The following is a 27,087-nucleotide window of genomic DNA, read 5'->3' on the forward strand; positions in this document are numbered from 1 at the left end:
AAAATTTAACAGTAAGGACTTTTTTCCCTCTACTGGCCCCTAAAAAATAAAGTGACGCACCACCCCGCTTGTTTGTAATCAGGCTATTTTTAGCATTTATACGACAGTCCTAATAAATAAACTCAGGCCGTTAGTGTTAATATTAGTTTAAATCTATTTCTCTCTCTCCTTAAAAAAAGGGATCCAGTGAAAAACAGTATGATGATACATTCTAAGTTGCCAAAATGGAAAACTGAAACTCAAACACTGTTTCTTCAACCAAGGCAAATATTTGTTCTGCTAAAAGAAAACAAGACTTCAAGCAGAAATTTTCCTTCTGTCTTTTGAGAAATTTTTTTTTTATTAAATTAGCAAATATTTATTGTTCAGCCACAAACAGAACAGCCACAGGGTCTTCATTAAGCAATTTATAGTAAAGCAAGGCATTTTATTTAGGCCTATGAATCTTTCACATGACTCTATATGTGCATTTCTAATAGACCATAAAAGCTGTTTGTTTTACAATGGGAGCAATATGGAGAGCAAGTTTATTAGACCAAATTTTAATAAATTTGTTCACTGCTCACTCAAATAGCGGAAATTGGCTTCAAATACATTGTAGATAATCTTAGCATCCATGATTGCATTCTGGGACCTATTTTACTGGGTATTATCAGTGGAGTCTAACCACTGACCTACTCTAACTCCTATAACAATTGAACTAGCACTTCAGGAATTTCCAACAAGACAATGAAAGACAACTTTTTAAAAGATTTTACTTTTTAAGGAATCTCTACATCCGATGTGGGGCTTGAACTCGCAACCCTAAGATCGAGAGCCGCATGCTCCACTCACTGAGCCAGCCGGGCACCCTGATAGTGAAAGACATTTTAATTGGCTAACTCTAAATATTCCTGAAAAACAGTCTAAAACAATAATGGCCAGCATTTTACTGAACACACTAAGTGCTTCACATACAGTATCTTCTTTAATCCTGACAACAACTGCATAATCTGGGTATTACCATTAATTCCATTTACAGTTGAGAAAATCGAGGCAGAGAGGTTACCTGATTTACCAGAGATTACCCAGCTAGTTAATGCTGGATGTGAGACTCACACCAAGGTGGCCCGACCCCAGGGACTGCACTTCTAGTTGCCATGTTATATATCATAACTCCTGCTTGTATACAGTTTGGGCTTCATGAACTCAAAACATGCATGTGATCTCACCAATAATGGCTCAAATACTGTATAAGCAGGTTTTAACTTCTTATTTAAACACTTCTCTAATCTCTGACAAACTGTTTTTGTATTTATCTAGAAAGTTGCTCTTAAGTGGAAATAGAGGTTTAAGAAAGGCAAAATGGTAAGTGAACCTTAACTCCAAGGACATCCTTTTACTCCCTTCCCCTGGTTGAGGATCTTATCACTTTCTTTTGATTAGCATTTCCTTTCATTTTTCTCTGCATTATTCATAACACAGCCCCTATTTTCCCACCCCCAACACCTGGAGGGTCTAAACAAATCTCATTTCCGTGGGGGAAGTTTCCTTCTAGTTCTTTAAAAGAAATAAACAGGTGTTATTTTTCTCCGAGGCTGATTCCTAATGACCCGATGACCTGTTTATTTTAATTGCCCCCAAATCACCAACCTATGTGCCTTTAATATAAAGGGGTCATTGCAACCACTAAGATAAGTCAAGGAATTAGAACTGCTCAAGACTGCCTGGGATTCCCAGACCCGGTGAAACACACCTATTTTAGCAACTTCTGACCACTGTGCGTCACAGGACAATGAAGTGCTCTGAGGTTTAAACAATCACAAGGGTCTGACTTCAGGCTACAGGTTTGTACATCTTTTAAATGAAAGTGCCTTCTTCCTTTTCCATGTTGCTTATTTGGTTCAATTTATAATTAGAGAAAGAAAGCAACAAAAATAGGCTACTATGCACAGGTTTAACATGCAAAAATACATACAGCTGCTAACTTAGATGACCTCATGTATTGTGAGAAGGACGCAGATGTTCTTCTTTGTTTATAAAGCTCACCATCACTATTTATTAAGCTGCCTTGTTCTGTTCAGACCTTCCCTAAAAGTAATGAACGGCCCTAATTCTTATAAAAAAGAATATTCTTGGGCCCCTGGGTGGCTCTGCTGTTTGGGCATCCCACTCTTGTTTTCCCCTCAGGTGGTGATCTCAGAGTGGTAAGATCGAGCCCTCACTGGGCTCCGTGCTCAGCAGGGAGTCTGCTTCTCCCTCTCCCTCTATTCCTCCCTCCCCACCCATACGCATTCTCTCTCTCTCTCAAATAAATACATGAAATCGTTAAAAAAAGACTATTCTCTTAAGGTCAATGCCCTGCCAGTCTGTAGACTCACATGCATACGGTCCTTACTAGTCCATACGTTAGGCAGTTCGATTAGTTCTCAAATAGCAATAAATACCACTCACATCTACATAGTGTTCTATCACCGAGCTCTATGATTTTGAAATTCAGTGACATGTATTTTCAAAACTTACTGTGATATAGGATTAACATAAAAAAAACCTAACCACACCAAATTAGAACTTTTCTAAAAATCCTATACAGGGCTGTTACAAAGGCATGCTAATAGCAGACATCTATGTGCACCCTTTCCTTTCCTTTCCAAACTAATTCTTTTCCATGTTTTCCTGGACATCTTTCTTGTCGGTGTTTGGAAGCCAATATACTCTGTGATAGTGGCCTGACACCTCACAAAGTCCCTAAGTCTCTGCTGAATTCTAAAAAGCAGGTTATAACATTATAAAGGAGGTAGATGTGTATACAAACAACCTTAATGCCCGGCAAAGGGTGAAACACCTTAATAGAAATTTGCTTGGAAACAAAACATTCAGTTTTGTATGTAAACTCTAGTTTAATCTAGCCAGGTTATTAAGAAGCAAAGCATTAAATCTATACATTTAAAATTAACACGTCATGTTCAGGACACATATCCTTACCCTCTTAACACTGTGGGTGTGGGTATGTTGAGGGTAAGGACCTGGTAAGGAGTAGCTGTTAATAAAACAAATTGCATGTGACTATGGGTATGTCTAAAAGATGGACAGTGGTCAGACCATGTCCACTGTTTCAGAGGGAGAAGAGACACAGAACAGTACCTGATTTGTTTATACGCCATAAAACAGTACAAAATATGTGGCTAACATCCAGGTCTCAAGATGTTTTTGCATCATCTCTTATACCGCATGAATGTATTATCATTGTGTAAACAGAAAACAAATATCTTAGTATTAACTATACTCTGGTCCTAATTCCAAACATTTATAACAAGGCAAAGTTATGAAATAACTTCAGTGATATATTAGCTCCTTTATAAACTTGGAAATCATAAGTTTAGGAACCATTCTTTTGGGTACAAAACTAAATCTCTGCCAACCCAGAAAAACAGGTACCAAATTTGTAAACTCTCCCAGGGAAAGATATTTCACGATCCTGTCAGCTTGGTACTCTCCTGGCTCAGGGTCCTTGTAGTTGGAGATGCCCTCATTACAGACTTCCATTTTCCTGTAATAACGGCACCTTTCTTCAGATTACTGGCGGAGGTTAGAAAAAAATTCCACCACCCCTCAGCGTTTTTCCTCTCGACATAATGTGTAAGGAGGCACCACCGTGAGGTAGAATGAGATCTGGATTAAATCTGGGTCCGACTCCCATGTACTAGCTCTTGGGATTACAGGAAATCCCTTTCCTGCACACGTTCCTCTCACTCAAAATGTGTGTCTCTTCAGCTAGCTGGAGGATTCCTCTGTTTTTTTTTTTTTTTTTTTTTTTTTTTTTTTTTATGGCTTAAGAACATTTTACTGATTTTCTTTACTGCTGGAGGTATTTCATTGGACAGATTTGCAGGCATTTCAGAGGAATGCACATATGAATACAGAATAAACATATGTGAACAACGAGTAAATATTAATGGTATTACTATTAGCTGTATGACCTACTGGTATGGTAGTAAGACACCGCTACGACACACATTCTCTCTCTCTCAGAAGGAAGACTAGAAGGACTGAGATCATATTATTTACACATTCTTTCTTCCATGAGTTTTTCTGTATTCTTTTAGAAAACCTCAAATTTTTCTATAACAAATGATTTTGTCAGAAAAAAAAAAACAAAAACCAAAACAGTAACTGTTACTTTCCTAAAGGATATATGTTTGGGACATATACTGACCTGGTTACATTTTTTTTTTTTTTTTGAACTTCAGAAAATATCTGCTAACCTTGAAAAGAACTGAGCTACAGTTAATGACAATGGCACATATCCGAGATTATAAGCTCCACCTGCCATCTTGCCCTCTTTACTGTCTTACTTGACCGACTGACCACCCAGTCAACCTCTCAAGACAAATCACACTCCAGGAATACAGAATATTTGTCTTACTCTTTAGGAAATCTTTGGTGCCAATTCTGAAATATTGATATCAGTTTTGGTGAAAAAAGAAAATTCAGTATTTTCCTATAGTTGAATAAACTTCACAAATAAATGCATTTATTTTCCTGTAATAAGGAGGCATGGAAATTGTGCCAAACTTGGAAAACAGAAGTCATGCAAATACATTCCTCAGGCATGAACGCTCTCCCTCGCAAAACTTTTTTAGGCAGGCCTTTCGCTGTCCTGTTTTTCATCAGCTTTTGCGATTCTAGAGCATGGCACAGACGCGAGAGGTGAAGCACTTTGCCATATAAATTATGAAGTATAACAATACATAAATTACACTTTCACAGCGACCTTCAAAAATCAATTTTGGATGCTCCCACACAACCTGCTGACTTGTGTTTCTTGCTCCTGGCCCATATTAGCAAAAGCTTAGTTACGTACCTTCCATAGCCCTGCTCTAAAGCACACGGCAAGAGCGCACTAACCCTGTCTCAGAAAGTCTGCAATAAGATTCTGATGACCTAATGTAAACAGTCCGGATACTCAATAAAAGTTCAACAAAACATGTCTTCTAAACTTCTGTTTCCAGGACCCCACTCATTGCCCACAGTTTTTGGAGGGAGCTGTGGTGAGGGCTGAGTGCCCGTAAAACTCTCTGGAACTATATAAACTCTGCGTGAGTCGCAGACAGGTCAGAAACGATCATTTTTCCCCTTGAGTCATCTCCAGAAAAAAACACGACATCACCAACACCGTTGCTTCCTTTTTAGTAAGAATATAGCCTCCCTTCGCCATAGCTGTATGGAAATGACCAGTTAATACTGACTTACACGGTAACTCCAAATATTTACTCACATACAGATTAGACTTAGCCAAGGCATAAGATTAGCATTAGCAATTCACATACACGGAGCCAAAAAGCACTTTGTTTGGAAAAACAGGGCTGATCTTCCCAGCGACTGATTTGGTAAGGCTAAGTGAGGGCTGCACGGAGGCAGATGGCTGTTAACAAGGTACAGATTAGCGGTGCCCTGCCTGGCACTCACATGTCAAAGGAACCTAAATGCTTTTCAAATCCCTCCTTTCATTTTTGAAGCATAACGAATGAAGGGAAACACTGAACAGAAATCTTTGTTCAGGTAAAGGCTCGGAGAACAGCTGGGGAAAATGTATTGCCGAGACAACAAAACGTGTGCCCCTACCTGCTGGGACCTCAGAATGGCGGCATCGATCTCCTCCACCTTTTGAGTGATGGTGTCGCTCACTAATCGGTAGCGCTCATTGTCCTCGGCCACCATTTTTTCAAGTCCTTCCCTCGCCCTCCACGGTACCAGTTCCAGTAAAGCACTGCTCACTTCGTTAAGGGAGTCCAATAAGGCTTTGCTGTTCTTAGCTTCCTTTTTCAGTTCCTGAAAACAGAATTAAGAAAACATACAAATCTGGGGGGTAATGCTCAAGAGTTTGAACAGGCTTTTCCTTTCCCTGTCATTGGCCCTAAAGTCCTTTGCAGGCCAATAATGCCAGGCTTTGGCCGCTGAGTTTTAGTTGAGTTCTAGAAACCTTTGTTATTTAAAGCTATTCCGTAAAAAGGAAAGTGTTTTCCTGAGGCATTTCAAAGAACAATTCACTGGTCAACATGGCAAAGATTTTATCTTTGAACTTTAATATAAATGTTTAATATCTGAGAAACAAAACCAAGCAAGTTGACATGTATTATTCTTTCTTTCTGGTAACCTCTAAGCAATCAGGTACCAGAAAAGTAAAATAAAGAGGGAAGTCCAAGCCAGAACTAACGTGACCCTCAAAATGAGAACATATTGGCTTTACACCATCCCAGTTGAATCATTTTACAGGCTCAGTGAGCCTGACCTCCCCAACTCCCTTTCACCCACATGTGATCCTACTTCAGGGTTGATAAAAACAGAGGCCCTCTCTGAAGAGAAGAACCATTAGCATGACAGAACACCACTTTGGCAAAATAAGTAGAAAAGCTACCTCACGCTATGCATCTATCTTAGAAAAATATGGTTATTCTAAGCAAATTATGTGTATCTCTAAAACGATCATTTTCTTTCTTCTTTTTTTTTTTTTCCTTTCTGTTTTCATCATTCTGTCTCTTGTGTAATAAACTATACTCCCAAGCATAAGACTCTGGAAACAAATTACGATGTACTGTTTTCATCTCTGGGCTCCTAAAAGTTTTAAACCATTGATTTGCTGCCAATTTCTCTTGGGTCCCCACCCATGGAGGCATCCTTCAGTCTGTTAGGAATGACCCGAGACTATCTCCCTAAAAGAGAACGCACAGATCCCAAACGCGTAGATCAGAGCGTACTTTCTGTCTCGCTTGTGCTTGGCTTGCTGCATCTCCCGTCAGGACCTGCGTCTCGTAGGAGAGTAATTCCACCTCCACTCTGTCCAGCCAGGCGCAGAGCTCCTCACGCGTGGAGTGCAGCCGCCTCGAGAGCTGCAGCGCCTGTTCCAGAGTCTTGGCGACATCCGTGCTCAATTTCGTAATGTCTTTGTACCTGGCTTTAATAGCTTCCAATTTATCTTGAATTATTAAAACTTCATCACCTAAAATTTCAAAGGCATGTTAGATCTCCAGAAAGGAAAGAAAAGGTAGAGGGAGGGTTTCTTCAGATATTATTATACACTGATGAGATTTTTCTGGGGAGGGGAAAAAAAGGGGGACATTTTCCCAAAGATGATCTGACCCAAGAGAAGCCTTTTTCAGGTTTTAATCTTTTCCCCAAGATTTCTGGCAAATCTCAACAGCTCTGAAAACACAAATATAAAATTGGAAAGGGCTACAGTGCCTTTGGCTGCGTGAAAGCATCATCTTTGCATCTAACTATATGGTGTTTTCAGTTTTGAAGCAGAGGTGCTAAACACGGCTTGGGTTCAAATACTGACTCTGCAGCTTGTTACCATGTATAAGACAACCTCTCTGTGCCCTTGGTTACTCATCATTACATAGGGATAAGAACAGAATCCACCTCATAAGGTTGTGATAAAAATTCAATGAGTTTATTTGCAAAGTGTTTGGAACGGTGCCTGGCCTATGTGTATGTATGCACGTGTGTGTATGTGGCACATTAAAAATACTAAACTCATCTGCACTATTTCAGCAGATCCTCACTCTGCCTTGTTCTCAGACACACAGAAAAATTGCGTCGTGGGCTTCAGACTCCTAGTCCAGGGTTCTAGATACTATATTGAATTCCTCCAACTCGTAAGGATTGTCACTTGCCCGTACCACAATATGGACACTGAACTGGACATGGGTACAGTGAAACTTTCCTAAGGCTAAAGGAATGACCAAAACAAGTCAGTCTGTGTCTGCTTTCTTAGTGGGTTTAAGCATGGAGAAATGAAGCCTGGGGGTAGCCGCGGCGTGCGTCACGAAGTGCAAACTATCGAACACTGGGAAAATGCGTCTACCACCTACGCACTCATGCAGTACCGACGCCTCCCACAAGCGGAAAACTCAACGTAACTCTGCTGTGGGCTTCTCGGACGGTGTCCCGTGCCACAGTGCTTTGTGTTATGAGTAATATGCACAACTTCCATTAAGAACTCAAGTGAGATCATGAGAAAAAAAGTGCGATCATATTCCAAAACCCCCTGAGGTTTCAGTCTTCAAAGCATTCTGCAGAATGAAGTCTTGGAGTGGCCCCAAAATTATAAAGTATTTTGTTTTTCCCCTTTCCCTAAAATATTTAGAAAGCAATGCAGAAATGCTAACTGCATGATGAGTTGATTTGAAAGATTCTCACCTGTTGTTTGTTTTAGAAGTTCTAAACCATTTAGTAACGCCTGATCTACATTTTGCTTTCTGAGTAGGATGTCCTCTTGCAGAACCTAAAAACAGGTACCATTTTTATGTGGGGGAGGGAAATTGAAATAACAGTTAGCTTTGGTTAATCTTAGAGAACTCTGTGTTTCATAGAGATTTAAGTAAACACCTCCCATTTTCAACTACTCATTCCTGTCCTTCCTCCCCCCACCACCGTCTCCCCTTCCTCTCTAAACTATCCTGACCCACGTCTCATGTTCGGCTACCCTAATTCACACACTCTCCTTTCCAGAAAACGGCCTATGTGAAGATATTGGACTACTGGTTAATTATGGGTCTTTGTATACAACCCTAAAACAACAAAGGAAAAGCGAAAAATCTGGCTATTGGATAAATTCAATCTTTTCTGAAAGTGACTTCATTAGAAGTAATCTGCATACCCAGGCAAAGTCTTTTTTGAGTATAGCAATTCACCGAAATCATTAAGAACATAAAGTAATACAGAAATAAGGAAGACTGAGAAAATAATGACAACTGAAATGAAAAAAGTAACATAAATAAAAATACCCGAAGTTCAGACTGCTGCTTCCAAAGCCCCTCAGTGCTGTAATCCTGGACTGAGAGCTTGCTCAGTTTGTCATGCACTTCATTCAGCCAATTCATCAGCTCAACTTCATCTTCCCCAAAAATCTTAGCATTACATAAGGCCTGCTGGAGGAGCTCAGACCTGCTGTGACTTTTCTCTTGAATCTCAATGTACCACACTTGAGAAGAGTCTAATTTATTTTGCACCATATCTTTATCCTCCCTGGAGCTCAAAACCTTTAAGGATTGGCCAATGCTAACAGCCTGGTGTAAATGTTTATTGTGATGGATGATGTCATCTTCTAAGGCCTAAAATAAAGTTTAAAAAAAAAAAGGAAACAAAAAGGATGGACAAATAAAAACATAAATAAACGAAAGAATGACATTTGAAATGGGCTGTTGGCAATCATGCATAACACAACAGTATATAACTCAAATTTATGACATAAAACCACAGAGGAGATGGAAAGCTGAATCTTACTAATGTGCAATGGGTATCTTACTTTGTGCTGTGCAATTTGTTCCTCAAGTTTAGACGCTTGGGTTCCTATGGGCTCGCAATTCGCCAGCCTCTTTTCTACGGTTGTAAGCCACTCATTCAATGGTTCTAGGGTTTCATGAAATTGCTGGGCCACCACCGAGATACCTTCCAGCTGACGATTCCTATACAAGTGCCAAGATAAAGGTCATTTAGGGATGAAGAATGTGTGAAATATTCAACAAAAATCTTTACTCATGCTCTTGCATTCGAAACATTTTTTGTGGAAAACATCTAAGGTTAAAGTTAAGATCTCTCACGTTTAAAGGGCATACTAAAATAGTTCTCCTACTAAATGAAATTAAAAGTGAACCACAGTACCTAAATATTATGAAACTCTTAAGAAATTTGGTTACAATACTTACAATAATGATAGCTGTATAATAATAACAGCAAATGTTTTAATAACAACAGCAGAAATAATAATGATAGTAAAAATAATTTATTGAACACATATTCTGCTCCAAGCCCTGTACTGTTTTATATTTTAATTAATTTCAATCAGACCACCAGTTACCATGATTGCCTTAGTCAACTGATTGAAATTGGATTCAAATTTTGAAGACCACCGATAGATACCCCCCGACGGAATGAACAGGGATTCCTACTAAAGTTGTGTGTCAGGTATATTCTCTACACTCTCCCTCACCCCAAGTACAGGGTCAGGTATATTTCCCAAAAGCAAAGTTAATGCTTATGGATTAAAATATCATGAAAGAAGAGAAATATTCTTCAGACTTTTACTTGTTTGCAATATACTTTTATATAATTTGAAATGCTTCTAGAAAACCCATTGTTTCCTCAGTTAAAAATTTACCATGAAAGTGAAAACCTACTTCCCCCATCCTCATTTTTCACCTAAGGCCAGAGATTGTGCTGGTCTCTATACTGAGAACCTGACTCAGTATCAAATCCTGGGACCAAGAGTTGTCGTCATAACTTTTTATCATGTTTGATTCTTAGGGAATCACGTGATTTAAGAAATTCACTTTCTATGGAGACCAAAGGAATTCTAGAAAATTGGCACATGCTACTGAATACAATTGCTGTATCATTTTATCACAAACTACATATTCCTATTGGTCTTAAAACTCTCAGATGAAATACATTTGATCTTTTAAAAAAAATGAATAAAATGATCATACTATTTTTGACTTCTGAATTATCACTAAATTCAAATATCCAATCATCTAGAATCAGTGAAAATAAGTTATTTTGCGACTAAGTTTAGTTTACTGTGATTTAAATTGTGAGTGACTTTATTAATCTGTGTAGGAATCATAATATGACCACTACCCTTCCATCTAATACCATTGTGAGGAAGGTTTAGGACAAGAAAGCCATCGTGGTAGTAAAGCAGGGATCTAGACATTCATTCATTTATTTTTTAAAAAGTACCGAGAGTATCTCCTACGGCAGCTAGGGCACAATGTCCTGGGCATTACACAAAGGGATGATCTCCTGAAACATATTATGGACGTGGACCTGTTAAGGACACGGAGCTTTTAGCCTCCTCAGGAGCATCTTCTATGGTCCTACAGCTGTAAATTCTACTCTGATATTCAAGATGAGACAAATCCTTCTCTTCACCATTGTAGTTCCAAAGAAGGTAGCAATTTATGGAAATAATCATTCTGTTCAGTGGTTCATCTATTTTCAACTCAACCAGTCTATATGGCTACGGTTACACTTCAGTGTAGCCTCTACTCAACACTGGTCAATGCGATGCCAGCACGGAGAATGAAAAAATGAATTTAAAAACAGCTTGACTGCATGCCCTGCAGACCATGCTCCAGACCTCTCAGCCTTCAGAAACATCACAGCACCCTTCCATCTACTTCATTTCTTAGCTAACTCCTACTCCTTTAAAACACAGCTTCACTGTCATTTCCCTCCCCCCAGACTTGGTTCTTCCTATCGTAGGCTTCCACAACACCCTATGGTTTTGCTCTGAAACATCACATTTCTCATTACTTTCCAACGGCTATAAGACTCTACTAGACTGTACCCTGAGGACCGAGATGATCTGTCTGGTTCACCTCTATAACCCAAGGCCTCGCTCTGTGCCTGATACATAGCAGGTGGGCAGTCACGACGTCATAAATAAATAAATTACTCTTGAGGGAATTATTTTTCTCCAACTAAAGAGTTGAAATCATTTCATGACTCCAAGACCTTACCATTAGAGGAACGAAGAGAGAGGCAACCACAGCCCTTGCTCCCTGTTCACGTACACGGTAAACATAGGAAAAGGAGATCTAAAGAAAAGCGTTCTCAAAATGCAAACTATCAGTACGAAAGCCTTCGCTCCTCTTTCAAAAGACGGAAGAGTTTCAGTTACCTCATTTCTGCTTTATTAAGCAGTGCCTCCCATCTACTGTCCAAGAGGCTCAGCTGTTTCAAAATCTTCACTTTATCTGCAGGTTCTGCTGTGGCAGCAATTTTTTCTCCTTCTCGTTTGATGACCTCCACGGTAGATTTGCGGTCATCCAACAATCTTTGGAGAAGCTTGAGACAGAACATGACACACCAAAAGCCAAAGGGGGGGGGGGGATAAAAGAATAACTGTGTCAACTAATGGAAAACTCAGTCTAAGTACTTTTCATATGTGACAAAAATACGTATTTTATATGGAGTCACATAAAAAAGAAGTAGGATTTTAAAAATAACTCATTTTGTGTAGTGATTGATTGCTATTTTGTCAGACACTGTGACTGGGGCTTTTCACAGCAGATAAAACTAATACTGATAAGGCCATTAAGCCCATTCATTATTAATTTTTTTAATATAAAATAATGGGGTGGAAGGTGCTGCTGAAGGGTAACTCCACTGCACTGAAAGTACAAAATCCCCGTTATTATAATGAAATGGGAATACCCTAAACCTTCAACAATCACCTGTCCTACTGAGACAAGATTATTACAAATCATTACTGTTTTCGACACCTTTCCCCCATTTTAAACAAACTATTATGGACAGGGCAGCTAAGACTCAGACCAAGTTTACAAGCCAGTGAGGCTAAAACTCAAGGCTCCTGCCTCTCTTTACCAGGTGAAACTAGCTCCTAAAATCCTTCAGGAGGCTGGAAACTAAAAAAGAGCCTCTACATATCATTTCCAAAAGGAACAGAGAGAGGATGGAATAAGTCAGAAATCCCCAAAGCTGGCTAAATAAGACTAGCATTTCGGGATTTAGCAGCAGAAAAAAATCCAATTTAATTCTAAGCAAACCTTTCAAAAAGCCTGGGATGGGATGTTTGACAGAAGTAGCCAGAACTCAGGATTACCTTGCTCTAATCTAATCAAAACGATTATTTCATGAGCAAGTGCTAAGCACAGGGACTGTGTTATTAGCAGTGAGGAAGGCACAGGTATATGAAATGCTAAATACTTCTTCACTGCTTCTTTAATCTGATCCTGACTGATAGTTAAGGATTAAAGAAATGCACAGTTACCTCGAGGTAAGAAGCTAGAAGAGTATCCTCTCGCTTTCCTTTTGGGACCACCAAATCAGGTGGTTAGAGGAACACGTTTAAAAAGAAGGGGAGACACGCAAACTCTCTTGATAGAGGTTACAGTCATTATAAAATCAAGATATAACAGGTGGTTTAGGCAGTAAAGAGAACTAATTAAATGGATGACTGCTGATAAACTTTAATAACAAAGCCTCCAGCAATTAAGAAAGCAAAATCAACAAAGATGTTTTGTTCGCTAAACATAGTTCATTGAGTTTGGGAGAATAACAAAGGTTTAAATTAAATACTGAATGGCAGCAGTTATATTATTATATTTAATATTATATTTTACTTATTAAATAAACATTACTTTGTTACATATCATATAGTACATATAGTATATAAAAATCATGCAAATGCAATGTTTCCTGTTATGTTTCTGTAATTCTTATCTTTAAATCTATTTCTAATAGGTTAATTCCCAATACACTAGAGTCTTCAAAGAATTTGTAGAGATAGTACTGATTGTCAAAACTAAATTAAGCCTCATAATCCATTCCCTTCTTTTCAAAGTTCCACACAGGAAAAATCTTAACCAACATGCTGTGTGCTAGGCCCCTCCCATATGCCACTTCAAGTCATGGCTGACATATTGTCTGAAAATGTCACTAAACTCTTGCTAACTGACCACCATCATCAGGAGCACAGAAATTTTTTTGTATGTTAACATCCCTTTAACAAGTGTGTCTTTCTTTCCAACTTGGTCTTGTACTAGTAGTGTTAAAAGACACAACAGCATATTCCTTAGCATACACGAATCAAATATTTACTTCTTTAGCACAGGCTGAGTCACAAGAAACTGCCTGTATTTAATCTACAAAGAAGGAGTAAGAAATACAGGCTTCCAGTTATGGGATGAGTGAGGCACGGGGATGAAAGGCACAGCACAGGGAATAGAGTCAGTGGTCCTGTAACAGTGTTATGTGGGGACCACAGCATTGTCGAATCACACTATATTGTACACCTGAAACTCAGGTAATTTTGTGTGTCAACCATACTTAAAAAAAAAAAGCCAAGTTCATATAGATCAATTTAATATATAAGGGAATGGTATTTCTGCCAAAGTCACCTTTCAGTGAGTGAGGTTTCCCTTGACTACCCTACTGGAAACTGCACACACACACCTGACTCCACCCCAGCACTTCCTGTCCTCCTTCCTTGCTCTGGCACTTCCTAATTCTTACCTCCCATCCCTGCTTTATTTATCACTTGCTAACTTATCACAATTTACTTACTTTTACTGTCTCTCCCTCTTCCTCCCTGCCCACTAAACCTTAAACTCAATGAGGAACTTCCATCTTTTCTATTCAGTGACTATCTCCAGCACCTGAAACAATGTCGGACCCATGGCAGATGTTCAGTAAATACCTCTGAATGACTAAAAAATAACGTCTAGAGCATCAATACCAATCAACTAGAATATTCTGTTGAGACAAAGAGAGTCTTGAGGAAGATTTTTACTCTCCTTATTACAATTTGACATGAAACGCAACACAACAGTGTTGCAAACTTACCTTTTGCTCTTGTATCTGGGCCTTCACCACTTTAAATTCGGCTGACGGGGGCTTCTGATTGGCCACCAGCTCCTCAGTGTCCACCATCCAGCTAAGCAGGGACTCCAGGGCATCCTGGAACCGCCCACAATGCAGCAGGGCCTCCTGCAGCTGGGCTGCTCGCTGAGCCACCTGCAAAGTTACAGTTGCGTCAACTTATTTGCTTGTTCCATAAAAAGTCAAAGTTGTCCACCAGCCACCACTTTTCATGCTCATCTTCCCAACTGGTCACAAATTTTCTTTTCCTTTTCACTGAAATGTGCCCAAAGTGGGCAGGACTGTGGCAGAAAGGAGTCAAAGTTTAGCAACCAAACCAAGAAGAAAAGGTTTCCATCCCAAACAGTAATGTAAAAGATGAAATCTTCAAGATTTTGGAAATGCCAAATACATTAATGATTAGCCATGAATAATATGAATATTATAAGGTTACTGAAACAATGCCTAATTCATTTTTATCCGTATCCTTTTGATTTGTTTTTTATTTCCTATGGATGAATATTTTAAAAGACTAAGCTAAAAAAAAAAAAAACTATTATGGTAGAGAGAAACAGATTGATATTTTGCTAGGCAGAATACCTGTAAAGTATCTGATTAAGTTCTGCTAGCTCCAAGTCTTAGAGTCCTTTTTTGACAAACCAGGGCCTTTGTATTCTAGTAAATGGAGTCTCTGTGTCCTACAGAGAGATATCCTATTGCCCTTCTCATAGATCTTTTCCTTCAGGACTGAAAAAGTAGTTGGCAAGATATTTTAAGTACCATGGAATACATTTACACCTGACACTACATTCCAATTGTGTCTGAAGGGCACCTACAATACGAATCAGATTTTAAAGAATGATAAATGTACTTTTGAGATCTGGCAAAATTGCTTAAGATTTCAAAGCAGAGAAAACTACAAGAACAATAACCACCACCACCAGATGAGCACTGCCAACCCCGTAACAATGTCCTGATCATTTACATCACCGGAAGGGCTGCCATTGTGTTTCAGCATTATCTCCTTAAGGCATCAGAGCATTCTTTTTCAGGGTTTTCCCTCATGGACATTTAGAGAGAGGTGGGATCTACCTCTTGTGAGTAAAGTAAAGCTTAGAGTTAAGAGTCATAGCGAGGGTGGTAAACCCTTTAGTCCAAGGCTGACAGAGACACAGCGTGCTCACCTGCACAGTGCGACGGACTGTACAGGGTGAAACTAGTTGCCAACATTTGAAAATTAGGTTTCACAAAAAAGTGAGATTTCCAGGTTCCTTTGAAAGTAAGTAGACTATCTGACAACAGTAAACCTAGATCCCCACATGGAATGATTTGCTGGAGGCTAATACCGACTTGGAAGGTGTGTGTGCACCTCAGCGTGAGGTCCTGGATCATGGGCTCCCAGCCGTCGCACTGGCACGACAGTATCTCTGTCAAAGCCAAGAGAATGACAGGGAGAGGTCCTATTTCACTCAGCTCGCTTCTTTCATTCACACTGCCCACTGGCCTCCTGCGGGCATCTGCGTTGGGGCCCCCCAGGTCACAGCAATATAAAAAGGGAGGCACGTGTAGGGAGGTTTAGCTGCTAGAAATATGACTAGTCGTCACAACCAATGCTAGAGAATAAATAATCAACAGAAACGATAACGGAGGGGATGAAGAAATTACCTTCTTGTTGAGAGTCTTCCAGCGTGCGTTGACGTTGTCCAGGTCATGCTCCAAACCCTGCGTGCTGGTGCCTTTAGCAGCGCTCTGAATAAGGCCTTGACCTAACCAGTTTACATCTTGCTGCTTAACCTGCAAAGGTTCAATCTCTTCTTTTTGGAATACCTGCGGTTGGAAGAGCAATAATTTATACAAATTATCTAACAACCACCAAATACAAACACTTGTTCAATGATCAGGTACCCGTTATTACAGGTAAAAATAACTTTTGTTATCTCTTCATATGTCACAGCCACCTTATGAAGAACAGTCAGAAACTAAACTAAGTATAAATTCATAATATTAACAAAAGCACTCAGGAATTTTAAGGAATGATATTCTAAGTACCTTTAATCAGATTACCTATAAAACCAAGAAAAGAGTTTATCTGTCCTCTCTCTATTGCTTCATTAGCATAACACTAGATATTTCCTATCAGTCCAATTTAACTCTAGTAGAAAAAAGTATGCAATATGCCAAGGAGCGAAATGATAAGGTGGGACTGAGAAGAGCCGTACTGGGCAAGGAGCCTTATGAGCTCCTCTAGGGATACTGCTGCTAGCGGGCAACTGTTTAAGTTTGAGACTCAAACTGGAAAAGAAGGTCAAGAACAAGATGCTGAGGTGAGCCAAGAGGCCAATCTATAGCTTGCCAGCAGGGTGAAAATACAGAGCTAGGAAAAGAGAAGGGATGTCAGCAGGTGCTGCAATAGTATGGGTCCCTACCCATCCAGCCTCCTCAATGACTATCAAGACACCGACGGCCTTGCAAGAGCACGGAGCCCTCACCCCGTGGATGTGCTCACACACCTGTCGCCAGCACAGCAACTCTGGTTACTCTCTGGTCACTGCCTGCACTGCCAGCCATTTGACAGAATTCTCCCTCCGACTCCCAGTCCCATCCAGCTTATGGTCCCCAAATGCCTGTAACCGGCAAAAAATCTCACGTGCTAGAGTAAAATGCAAGTTCCACGAAAGCAGAAATTTCTATTTTCCTGATAGTGGTTCTATGTCCTGGAGCTACCACAGTACCTAGCTCATAATACGTACCCCATAATTATTTGCCGGATGAGTATCAGTACAGAAAAATTATATTTACATCTTGGCGTGGATGACATTAACCCCGCAAAGGGATAACACTGATAATACATCAACTCTTTCATAGAGATACAAATGTTTTAAATATGGGGCCTAAGGGATGTCATAAAGAAAATTAACTTAACCAAGGAAGGAAAGTTTCAGCTAGATATTAAGACGAGACAAGGTTCGGGGTTTGAGTCATTATACTACAGGGCACTATATATCAATAGTCCAAGTGAATGAACAGTTAACAGAATATGTGAAAACATTAAAAAGGCAAATAACAAAATAATACTTAAAAAATTACAGACACCATATGGAAAGTGATTTTTAAAGATGTAGAGGCTACAAGAGAAACTCCTCAGACTCTGGCCTGACGCATAGCACTCAAGACAGTCCTGTGTTACTGCATGAATGAGTAAACTTAGAAAGAGCAAACAAATAAATGATCATTTCCCTTAAAAGTCTCCTCTCAGCTAAAAGCCCATGTTTCTTCTTCTAAATAAAATCCTTACAGACAATTTCTACACTGGCTCATTGTTTCTACATAACAGTACTATAAACATAAACAGTCAATTACACATAATCGAAGAAATAAGAACTGAAATCACGGAGGAAAAAAAACAGCTTTCAGTTACCTAATAAGTTAACACAAAGTTGCAGCAAGGTGGTGAAAACAGAATTTGGTACCACCTTTCTACTTTTCTTTACCACTTCTAGGAACGAATAGCTATGGATATATTTTACTACTTACAGAAAAGAAGGGGGAATGGTAAGAAAACTGCTACTTCGTAATTCCTGGAACTTGCCAGGGAAAAATTCCACTCTCCCTCTCGGATAACATTCAGGACAAAAAATTTAATATAATGTTCTAGTAAATTGCCTTCACCTCTGATCTTGGTCTTAAAGAAATCAATTTTAGGGTTGCACATCAGAGTAGGTCTGGGTGAGTCTGTGGTAATTTTCTAAAGTGCTACAAAAAAATATGGGTTAAAAAAGAGAACTACTGAAGAATCTATATATTCCTAAGAGCTTAATTACTTTCTACAAATAGATTGCAAAATTCTTCACATAAAAAAAGTACTTTTAAGCTTTTAACCTAGTATGCCATTTAACACGTGCTCAAGGAAAGGGAAACGCTGACCGGAGCAATTATTTCCTAGGCTGGGAAGAGGACCTTTTCTGATGCTGTCTAAATTCCTTATCTCTCAGTGGTAACAAATACCTAGGAAAAGAGACTTTCCCCCTAGTCTAACCCATAAGCACACAAACACAAAGCTTAAAATAAAATAAAATTACCTCTGAGGCAAAGTTTACCAGAAGAGCTTAGTAAAAATACCAAAATAGCTGAACTTCAATCTGAGTGGGAAGAAAATAATTACAGGCTTGATGAACAACCCTTACTTAGGACAAGGCTGCACCCTTTACTCTCTTACCTCATTCACCACTCACAAGTTAGGAGCTATAATGACTGCAAAACACAGCACAACTTCTCTACTTCCACATTTGGAGCTACTGAGAGATTTGCAGCACGTTTAAAATGTCCTTAATTTCAGCAGACCACTTCGCAGGCCACAACAGTGTAATACTGGGTGTTTGTACCTTTATGACTGGGCCTGTTCAACCCTAATAAATCCAAAATAACTCCCCTTAAATGGCAGTGTCTTAAACCACAATTTGTGTAAAAGCCTAATGATGTTAACACAATCTCACAGGGAAGCATGCTAAATGCAGGGGAATAGCCACCCACCACCTGCACCATCAACGGGACTCCAAACAGCTGGGAATAATCAGTCTTCTAAAAAATAGTCCCTAATTAATTTGTTATAATGATCAACTTATCAATACCTGGCATCTTGTAGCGTACTCGGCAAGCCCCCAAAGGCAAAAGACTGGATTTGAGCATTATTAAAAACCCTAGTGACCACTTTACAACAGACCCACAAACTCCTGGCATTGCAGTTTCACATTCCCGTTAATTACCTGAACTGACTGAAAGCCATTACAGACTGGGTCCAATATTCCTGCCTGGGCCCTTGCTTTTCGGGGAGCTGCTTGCCTTCTTACTGGTATGAATTTCGGGGAATACTTCCTATGGACCACCTCCATCTCCTGGGCAGCAAGGGGCGCCTCCACTTCCTCTTTAGATGCTATGTTGGATTCTTCTGGATCATAGGGTGTCAACAGTGTCACATTTTTTACTGAACTTGGGCTACCACACTCTGCATCACTTCCCTCCAGATCTGTGAGAGAGAGATGCAGAACCTCAAGAGAATCTTCCATCAGTTCCCTACTTTCTGCTGTGATTTGAGATCCTCCTGTTCTGTATGTTTTCCCTTCATCTCCAGGGCTAGAAATGCACTGGTTTTCTCCATCTCTTGGCGTAATTAAGGGATCACACTTAACAGTGCTCTCTTTCAAATCATTCTGCAAGCAGCAATTTTCACCATGGATTTCCCTCTGACCACTTACACATTTTGTTTCCTCTGGTGGAGAAACATCATGTAAAATCATCCTGAAATTTTCATCAGGGTGGGCACTTCTACATGAAAGCAATGGGATTTTCTGTTCACTAATGGAATAAACAGAAAAGAATGGTCTGTATTGCTCTGCTACATGAATATCTTCAGCAGAAGACAAGCTTCTAATTCGTGACTGGTCTCCAGTTAAAATGCCCTGTTTTTCTTCCCTCTCTGCTGGAGGGCTACATAACCCAGAGTCCTCCTCCTCCGACGTGAGAGAATTAGTACCCCATCTGCACTTGCTGGCCTTGGTAACAGCATCTGACATATCAGTAGGTTCAACAAAAGAGCTTTCGCTTTTGTTTGCATAATCCATAAAATTGGCTGGGACAAACATTCGCCATGACCGTCTATGTTCTTTCTTTTCTGCGTGGGATTTGGCTTTGGGTAATCCTGTGGTTCGAATGATATCGCTATTTAGTTTGAGCGCATCAAAGATCATCTTTTCATCTAGTTTGTTAGCTTCACGACCTCTCAGCTCAAATACACTGGAAGAAGCAAGGGCACCGTTAGAGCATAAAGAACTAACATCCAGTGTTCTGTGACTGTAGGGTAAAGTCCGATCTGTAAAATGCCTGGAAGACAGGCTGCCCTTTGAACCAGAGTCTATCTGTTCATTTAGTCTAACGGTGTCATAGATTGACCGCTGTGGGACGTAACAGTCTTCGATATTTAGGTCCTCTTCTTCTTCACCTTTCCCTAAACAGTCTGGTCTGCTGAGGGGCTTCCCCATTTTGTAGAGAATTAAAACAAATATTGCAGCTCTTGACACAGAAAATAAGAAATAAGGTAAAGCATCTTTCAAAAAAGTACACTTCTGACCAGGGCTATAAAGTGTTCTCAGCATAAGACATATGCTCAAACAATACAGGTCGTGATCTATGAGGTGTTTAAGGTCATCATCAGTGCATCACTCTAAATGCAACTATCCTTTCACCTGGTTGTTTTTAAAATGGTTCTAAAAAATAAAGTGCATCAAGAACACAGAACAGAAATCTCCTTCCTCCCCCTTCCCCCGAAGTTCCCTATCACACACTCTGAAACACAGAAAACAAACAAAACAAACACACACTTAACAAACAATCAAAACATTCCATTGTCAGTCCATGTCCCTTTTTAGTCTAATTTTGCATCTGAGATTTCCAGGTTAAAATTTCCAAATGAGCAAGCATTTTTAACAGGCTTAATGTTAATATCGGCAGAACTCTGTTTAACCGTAATCCACTTAAGGACAGCTTGCAAAACTCCATCTCCTTTATAAATAAACCATGCTTCAGAAACTTAAAAGACAAACACAGGGACCATGTCTTGTTCAGATCAAGGCACAAACCAAATCTTCAGAGAAAAATAAGTTGTCTAATGCTGTTAAGAAAGTTAAAATCTTCTTTTACTTTTTTTGGGTGTAGCTATAAATAATCTTGATTCAAAAGGCAGTTTTTCTTCCCATATTAAGCTTCTTCGAGGCTACCCAAAGGAAAAAAAAATAGACTTTTGGACAGGCAAGCCAGGACGATCCAGCAACCGTTTCAAGTAAACAGTTAGAAAGCACGGTGTACTATAAACTCCCCTTTAAAAAAAAAAAAAAAGCCATTTCCAAAGAGTCTTATCTGATCTTCCTTAAGGCTTATTCCACCTGAGGAAACTGCAGCAAAGAAGAGCTCCGGGTTTCCTCTAAGGCACAAGCAGCGCAATTCACATTCAGCTGAAAACCGAGACTACTCTAGCCTTTGAAACTGACCAACTGTGGCCGCGGTTTGGCTTTCATTTTAGCTACAACTGGAGAGAGGCAGTGGTGGCCGGTGCGGGAGGCAGAAAAGGAACTCCAGCAGGGACGTCCTGCGCTGTCCCCAGCTCCTCGGGGCAGCGCGGTCCCCGGCAGGCATCCTCCCGAACCAGGGCGCTTCCAGCAACGCCCTCTCTCTTCAAGCAACAGCCGCTCGGTCCCTTCGCGGCTCTGCGCTCCGGGCGGGCAGCTCGATCACTTCGCTGCTACGCCCTCCCGCGACTTAACTTCGCAGTCATCTTTTTCTCTGACTCCTGGCCTCCTCTCGGGAGCCGGCGAGCTGTTTCAGGGGGAGGTACCTAGAGGCCGGGAGGCTGCAGCGCAACAGCTTGGTGGTGACATCAGCGCACATCAGACCCAGTCCTGGAACTGGGGAGAAGGGCGGCTCGGGTTCGGAGATCCGTGAAATCCCACCAACTACGTAGTTCAAAATGGGCAGGGATCCGAAGGGCTTGCAGGGGCAGAACCTGACAACCAGGGACTCCCTGAAGCAAGGCTTTGGTGAACGCCCGCCAGCGTGCTCATTTGAATATTAAATGGAGGGGGAAAGGGCCACACAGGTCCCTAGCCTTCTGTGGAAACCACACCCTCAAACCACACCTCACGCGCGGCAGTTGCAGACTCCGTTTCAGTAGCATTTGCCATGCAAAGTGCGGATCACTTTGAGTCCAGTGTTGAGTCATTCTTTTTAAAGCCCAAGTTCAAGTCTAACTGTTCTCCAGAGTAAACTATTCCTGTGGGCACAGCCCTGAGCACTGCTGACACGAATATCAGTAGTTACTAATAACCACACAGGCCCCTGGAGCTCAATGCAAGGCCCAGGCAAAGATCAAGGGCAGCCAGTGACTCTGGATATTTAATAAACAAAATCACATCCGCAGACTGTTATCTACTGAACACTCTTTAAAAACACTGTTTCAAAATAAATTCAGCAAAGCAAACCTTAACCTTTTCGGGGAAAAATTAATAGTTTTATTTAAATAAAAAATATCTATCCATTCTTTATTTTACGAAATAAGCAACACTATCCAGGGTAGCAGAGTTACAAGTAAAGGCAGATTGTTTTTTCTCAATGTCACAAAATAATAATCATTTGAACATAAATAAAACTGTGTTGACCTGAAGAAGGGAGTGCTAGTTAAAAAAATAAAAATAAATAACCTTACATACATTCCCTAGTAATTTTACAGAAAAGATGTGGCAGGGAACTTTTTTACTTTTAATGAGACAACATTATTCCGAAATTATTTTTCTAAATTTAAGAATTGAATCTTTAAAAAAAAACCCATCTCTAACAGAACTCTGTAGGTAATAACACCCATTCAACGATTTGGTGCAATTCAGTATGTGGCCATCATTGAGTTGGGAAAAGAAAAAAATATATATATGTAGCCATCTATAAAGAAAAATATGTATTAAAACACCTATCAATATCACAGTATCAATGCCCATTTTTCATAATCAAGTAGTGAAATATTTCAACAAGCCCTTTGATCCTATGGTACTTGAACAAAGAGGCTATTGTGAGGCGCTAATAATAAGAAAAAGAAAAAAGTGCACACAGTTACCATGTTTGAACAGTAGACTGGGCACTAGACTGCGAATTATGAGACCAACGGTTTTACTCCCAACTGCCCCTATCCTGATATGTAAGACTGGAAAGCTACTTATTCATGGCAATATTAATATTCAAGCTTCCATAAAATGTGGATGAGTACCTTTCCCTAAACATCCTGAGATGCTCACAGAATTTTTCATAAGAGTAGCCCTAATTCACCTTAGACTCTAACTCTGAATCATTATCACAGTATTATTTTGGCTTTATGTAAAGCTAAGAAGTGCAATGTGTAACTTTCACATTTGAGGTGGACAGTATATTTTTAAAATTACATTTTTAAACTAGATATATAATTCACTCATAAATTCAAGCATTCATCAAAAAAGTACCATCTACCAAACACCACAGTAAGCACTGGCAAAACAGTGGTGCACAGAGATTCAGCACCACGGTCCCCATAGAACTGACAGTACTGTGGAGAATATGGATGAGAAAATGGGTATAATACACAGTTTGGAAGTAAGGAGTGTTATGGAAAAATGCCCTCTGGTGATTATGCTTAAGTATATGCCATTTTTTAAATAACTGAATTCTTATTTTATTAAACTAATTTCAACTAATTCTACAAATGATAATCCTAATAATTCTGATTCAAGTCAAAATTTGAACTATTAATATTATATTGGTATTTATGACAATTATAAAAATACACACGTGTGTGTGTGTGTGTATGTATGTATACATATAAAATCACATTCCAGGGGTGCCTGGGTGGCTCAGTCAGTTAAGCATACAACCCTTGATTTCAGTTCAGGTCATGGTCTCAGAGCTGTGAGATTGAGCCCAGTGTCTGACTCCACGCTGGATGTGGAGCCTGTTTAAGATTCTCTCTCTCCCTCTCCCTCTGCCCCTCCCACCCTCAAAAAAAAAAAAAAAAAAATCACACTCCAAATGTGTATCTGGATAACTAAAGAACTCTTACATTTAGAGCAAAACTAGACTGGTTTATCTTTCCCCTCCCAAATTTGATTTATTCAGCTACTTTAAATGTTATACTCTCCAATGTTAATAAAATTAAGATATATTCAACTGTTAAGTATTAATCATTCTATCTAGACCTCTCCTATTTTCATAAGAAATACACAATGAATAAAATGAGTTTCTGAAAAATAGTCAACACTATTATTTCATACATACAGAAATCATGTTAAATGTTCCCAAAATGTGACTTTACCCACTTTATGCTGCCTACTAGATATTCTTTAAAGTATCTTCTAAAGGCAGATGATTTTGGAAAAGTACACAAATTTTAACTGCATAATAGCATAATAGTACCACTTTCTCATTCTCTATTTCTAAAGTGAAATTAAGTCATTGAAAAATAAAGTTCTTGAAAAGTCTTACCACTAAGTGCAACACTCCATTTCATAGAAAAGCTAAAGGCTAATTTCATCAACTGAAACAGGGAGTTTTGGGGGCTGAGAGATTGGTAATATTAAGAAATTTAATGTGCAATAAGTGGAGAATGTGTGAATAAATACAATATTATCCATGAAAACTGACAAAGTATTTTCCTGGCCCAACAGGTAGCTACTGAAACCTGGATCAGAAGCCAAACAAGAGCTACACAAAGGTTTGTTGGGTTTTTGTTTTGTTTTGTTTTTGTTTCTGTTTTGTTTTGTTTTTTGCTGTGATACAAAAATAAACCTTCGGAGCAACAATTTCTGTTCCTTTTAAAACAGATATACCATTAGATAATGAAAACTGAAAGAATCCCATGTTTTTAGTTTTCAAACTAATAAACATCTTCACATTAATAACTAAAGGATTTTCGAGGATATTTATCAGATGAATATGCAATAGCTATTTAATAGAAATAGTTTATATTCAAAATGAGACCCCACCACAAAAGCGAACAACTTCAGAAACACTTAACAGACTTACTGTGTGATCTTGATGGGAATTTTTTTTGATGTGAATGTTAGGTTAATAGTTTTAACAGGCACTTGTATTTTTCCTGTAAGTTACTATAATGCTATTTTTCCTCTATCTTCAATATGGTTTTCAGATGGCAGTGGATAAAAAACATTCTGTGTAACAGAAAGTGATTCTATATATAACATTGTTAATTGAAATATATGCCTATGTGCATACATAACTTCTAAAAGTTAAAGTTTTTTTTTTTTTAAGCCATCCAGCAAGCAAAAACCAATGTATCTGTCAATGATCCCATTCAGTGCCTTCAGACAACAAAAAACCAAACAAAACCTGAAAACACTTTTCATACTAAAACACTACTAAAAGAAAGAAAGTAGTCTTGAAATTAAGGCAATTAAAGGTAAGTAAGCAACAGGCTATGTGAGCACAGACATTTTCTCAGGGTATCCTGGTCTCTGGACAGCTCCAAAATCTTTGCAGTTAACTTTACAATCACAGCATTTACCTCTCTGAGATATTATTTAACGAATGATTACAGACCTAGGCAACCATTTAAAATATGTTTACAGGTCAAATTTTCTTAACAAGGAACCAGTGTATAATTTCATAACCACAAAACAAATTCTCTCTCTCTGTCTCTCACACACACACACAGACACACCCACACCTTTACCAACTTTCCACATTAATAAATTATGTAGATCACCTTTTATCTAAGGGTGGTCTATGATAATGACAGTAGATGCTATAGTTTGGCACTTTGGGGGGATCCCTTTAAAATGGTGATATAGTTTTATCCCATTAACAACAAAACCAAAAAAAAAAGAGAGAGAGAGAGAAAGAAAGAAAAGAAAAAAAAAATCCTCCCCCCCATAGAAAATCTCTGGCTAAAACTGCCTTCAGAACAACCTACTTTAATTCCTCTCAAATAAAGCAATAGAAGAGAGGACCATGCAGCATTAAGAGTGACAGCGTGACTTAGCAGAAGCAGAAAGAGAACCCACATTGCCAAGTCCCCTTCAGATGGCCCTTTCAGGGTTGTGGGTCCTTGTGTGTGATGTAGGAAAGAGGGCACCCATGTTCTGCCAGTTTTTGGGAGTGAGAATATGAGGTATTACTGATCCCACACAGCAGACCAACTCCAGCTCTTTGTAGCTTGGTATGGTGGTCTCTGCTTGGGTGGGACTTCTCTCTTGCCCAACATGTATGATATTCTTTCTTCCTGAAATCGTAAATGCCACATTGATGCCAGCTGATTAAATGATGTGACCTTCCCATAAGGCCCATGCAACAGGTTATGGTTCCTACAGTGACAATATTTTCATTTTTAAAAATACCAGAGGAAGATACAGTGCAACTTCCTTGCTAATATAGTCACATTAACAGAAATCCGGTCAAGTAAGAATTTTTTTCCGTAAGAAAAACGTCTTCTACAGCAGCTTTAATTTCCTCCTCTTCTCAACAAAAATGGGGAACAATTCGCCACGGGCCTCTATACAACAATATGGGCACACTTAAAACCCACTATGTGAAAGCATTCTTTTAACAGTTCAGTTTTATCTTTAAAAATACGGTGGCATCACAGAGGTTGTTTTAGGATCATTTCATAAATATCTTAGGAAGGTATTTGGAAAGTGATTTATTTCAGCAATACTATTTACAAATAGGGCTCCAACGCCTTGGTTTCTGCAGCCTCCTGATACCTGCCGTTTTAGCTTACCCGCCATTCAAATAAAGACACCTGGGTTAAACAATGCCTTCACCTGGACGAGAAAACATGCATCACAGTGATGAGGCAGGTGTTCTGGTCTTTGTCTATGGTTTTGGTTTGGCTTAAACATTTTCTGCCTTATGTAATTCTATTTCAATTTTGAAAATAAAAAGAAATCAGTTTAGAGAGGCTTTGTACTGGTGATATGTTATGTGCGGGGACAAACTGAATTATAATTTGGGGCAGCAACAGAGTGGCCAGAAATAAACAGTAAGCAGGTTCTGAGGTAAGCCTTTTTACCATGGCCTAGATAGAGGTGGGAAGGGTATATATTTAGCTAGGATGTGACTGTGTATGTTCATTAAAACATCAAGTTTCTTTCATCTTCACTGAAATTAAATCAATTCAATATGGTGATAGTGATTACT

The 27,087-nt window shown here is 39.3% G+C and overlaps 1 protein-coding gene across 3 annotated transcripts in view; it reads right to left on the bottom strand.

Annotated features, from left to right (window-relative positions):
* Positions 1-27,087, bottom strand: part of DST (dystonin) — a 342,160-nt gene that overhangs the window by 60,959 nt on the left and 254,114 nt on the right. For all 3 annotated transcript variants that reach the window (XM_040643592.1, XM_040643591.1, XM_008691755.2), the window contains 8 exons: positions 16,033-16,194; positions 14,353-14,523; positions 11,666-11,832; positions 9,290-9,449; positions 8,769-9,095; positions 8,182-8,266; positions 6,738-6,979; positions 5,605-5,811 (listed from right to left, as the gene is read on the bottom strand). In XM_040643592.1, coding sequence (XP_040499526.1) covers positions 5,605-5,811; positions 6,738-6,979; positions 8,182-8,266; positions 8,769-9,095; positions 9,290-9,449; positions 11,666-11,832; positions 14,353-14,523; positions 16,033-16,194 — 1,521 coding nt within the window. The remainder of the gene's footprint in view (positions 1-5,604; positions 5,812-6,737; positions 6,980-8,181; positions 8,267-8,768; positions 9,096-9,289; positions 9,450-11,665; positions 11,833-14,352; positions 14,524-16,032; positions 16,195-27,087) is intronic.

This window comes from Ursus maritimus, unplaced genomic scaffold, assembly GCF_017311325.1.
Source record: "Ursus maritimus isolate PB19 unplaced genomic scaffold, ASM1731132v1 scaffold_29, whole genome shotgun sequence".
Classification (NCBI taxonomy): Eukaryota; Metazoa; Chordata; class Mammalia; order Carnivora; family Ursidae; genus Ursus; species Ursus maritimus.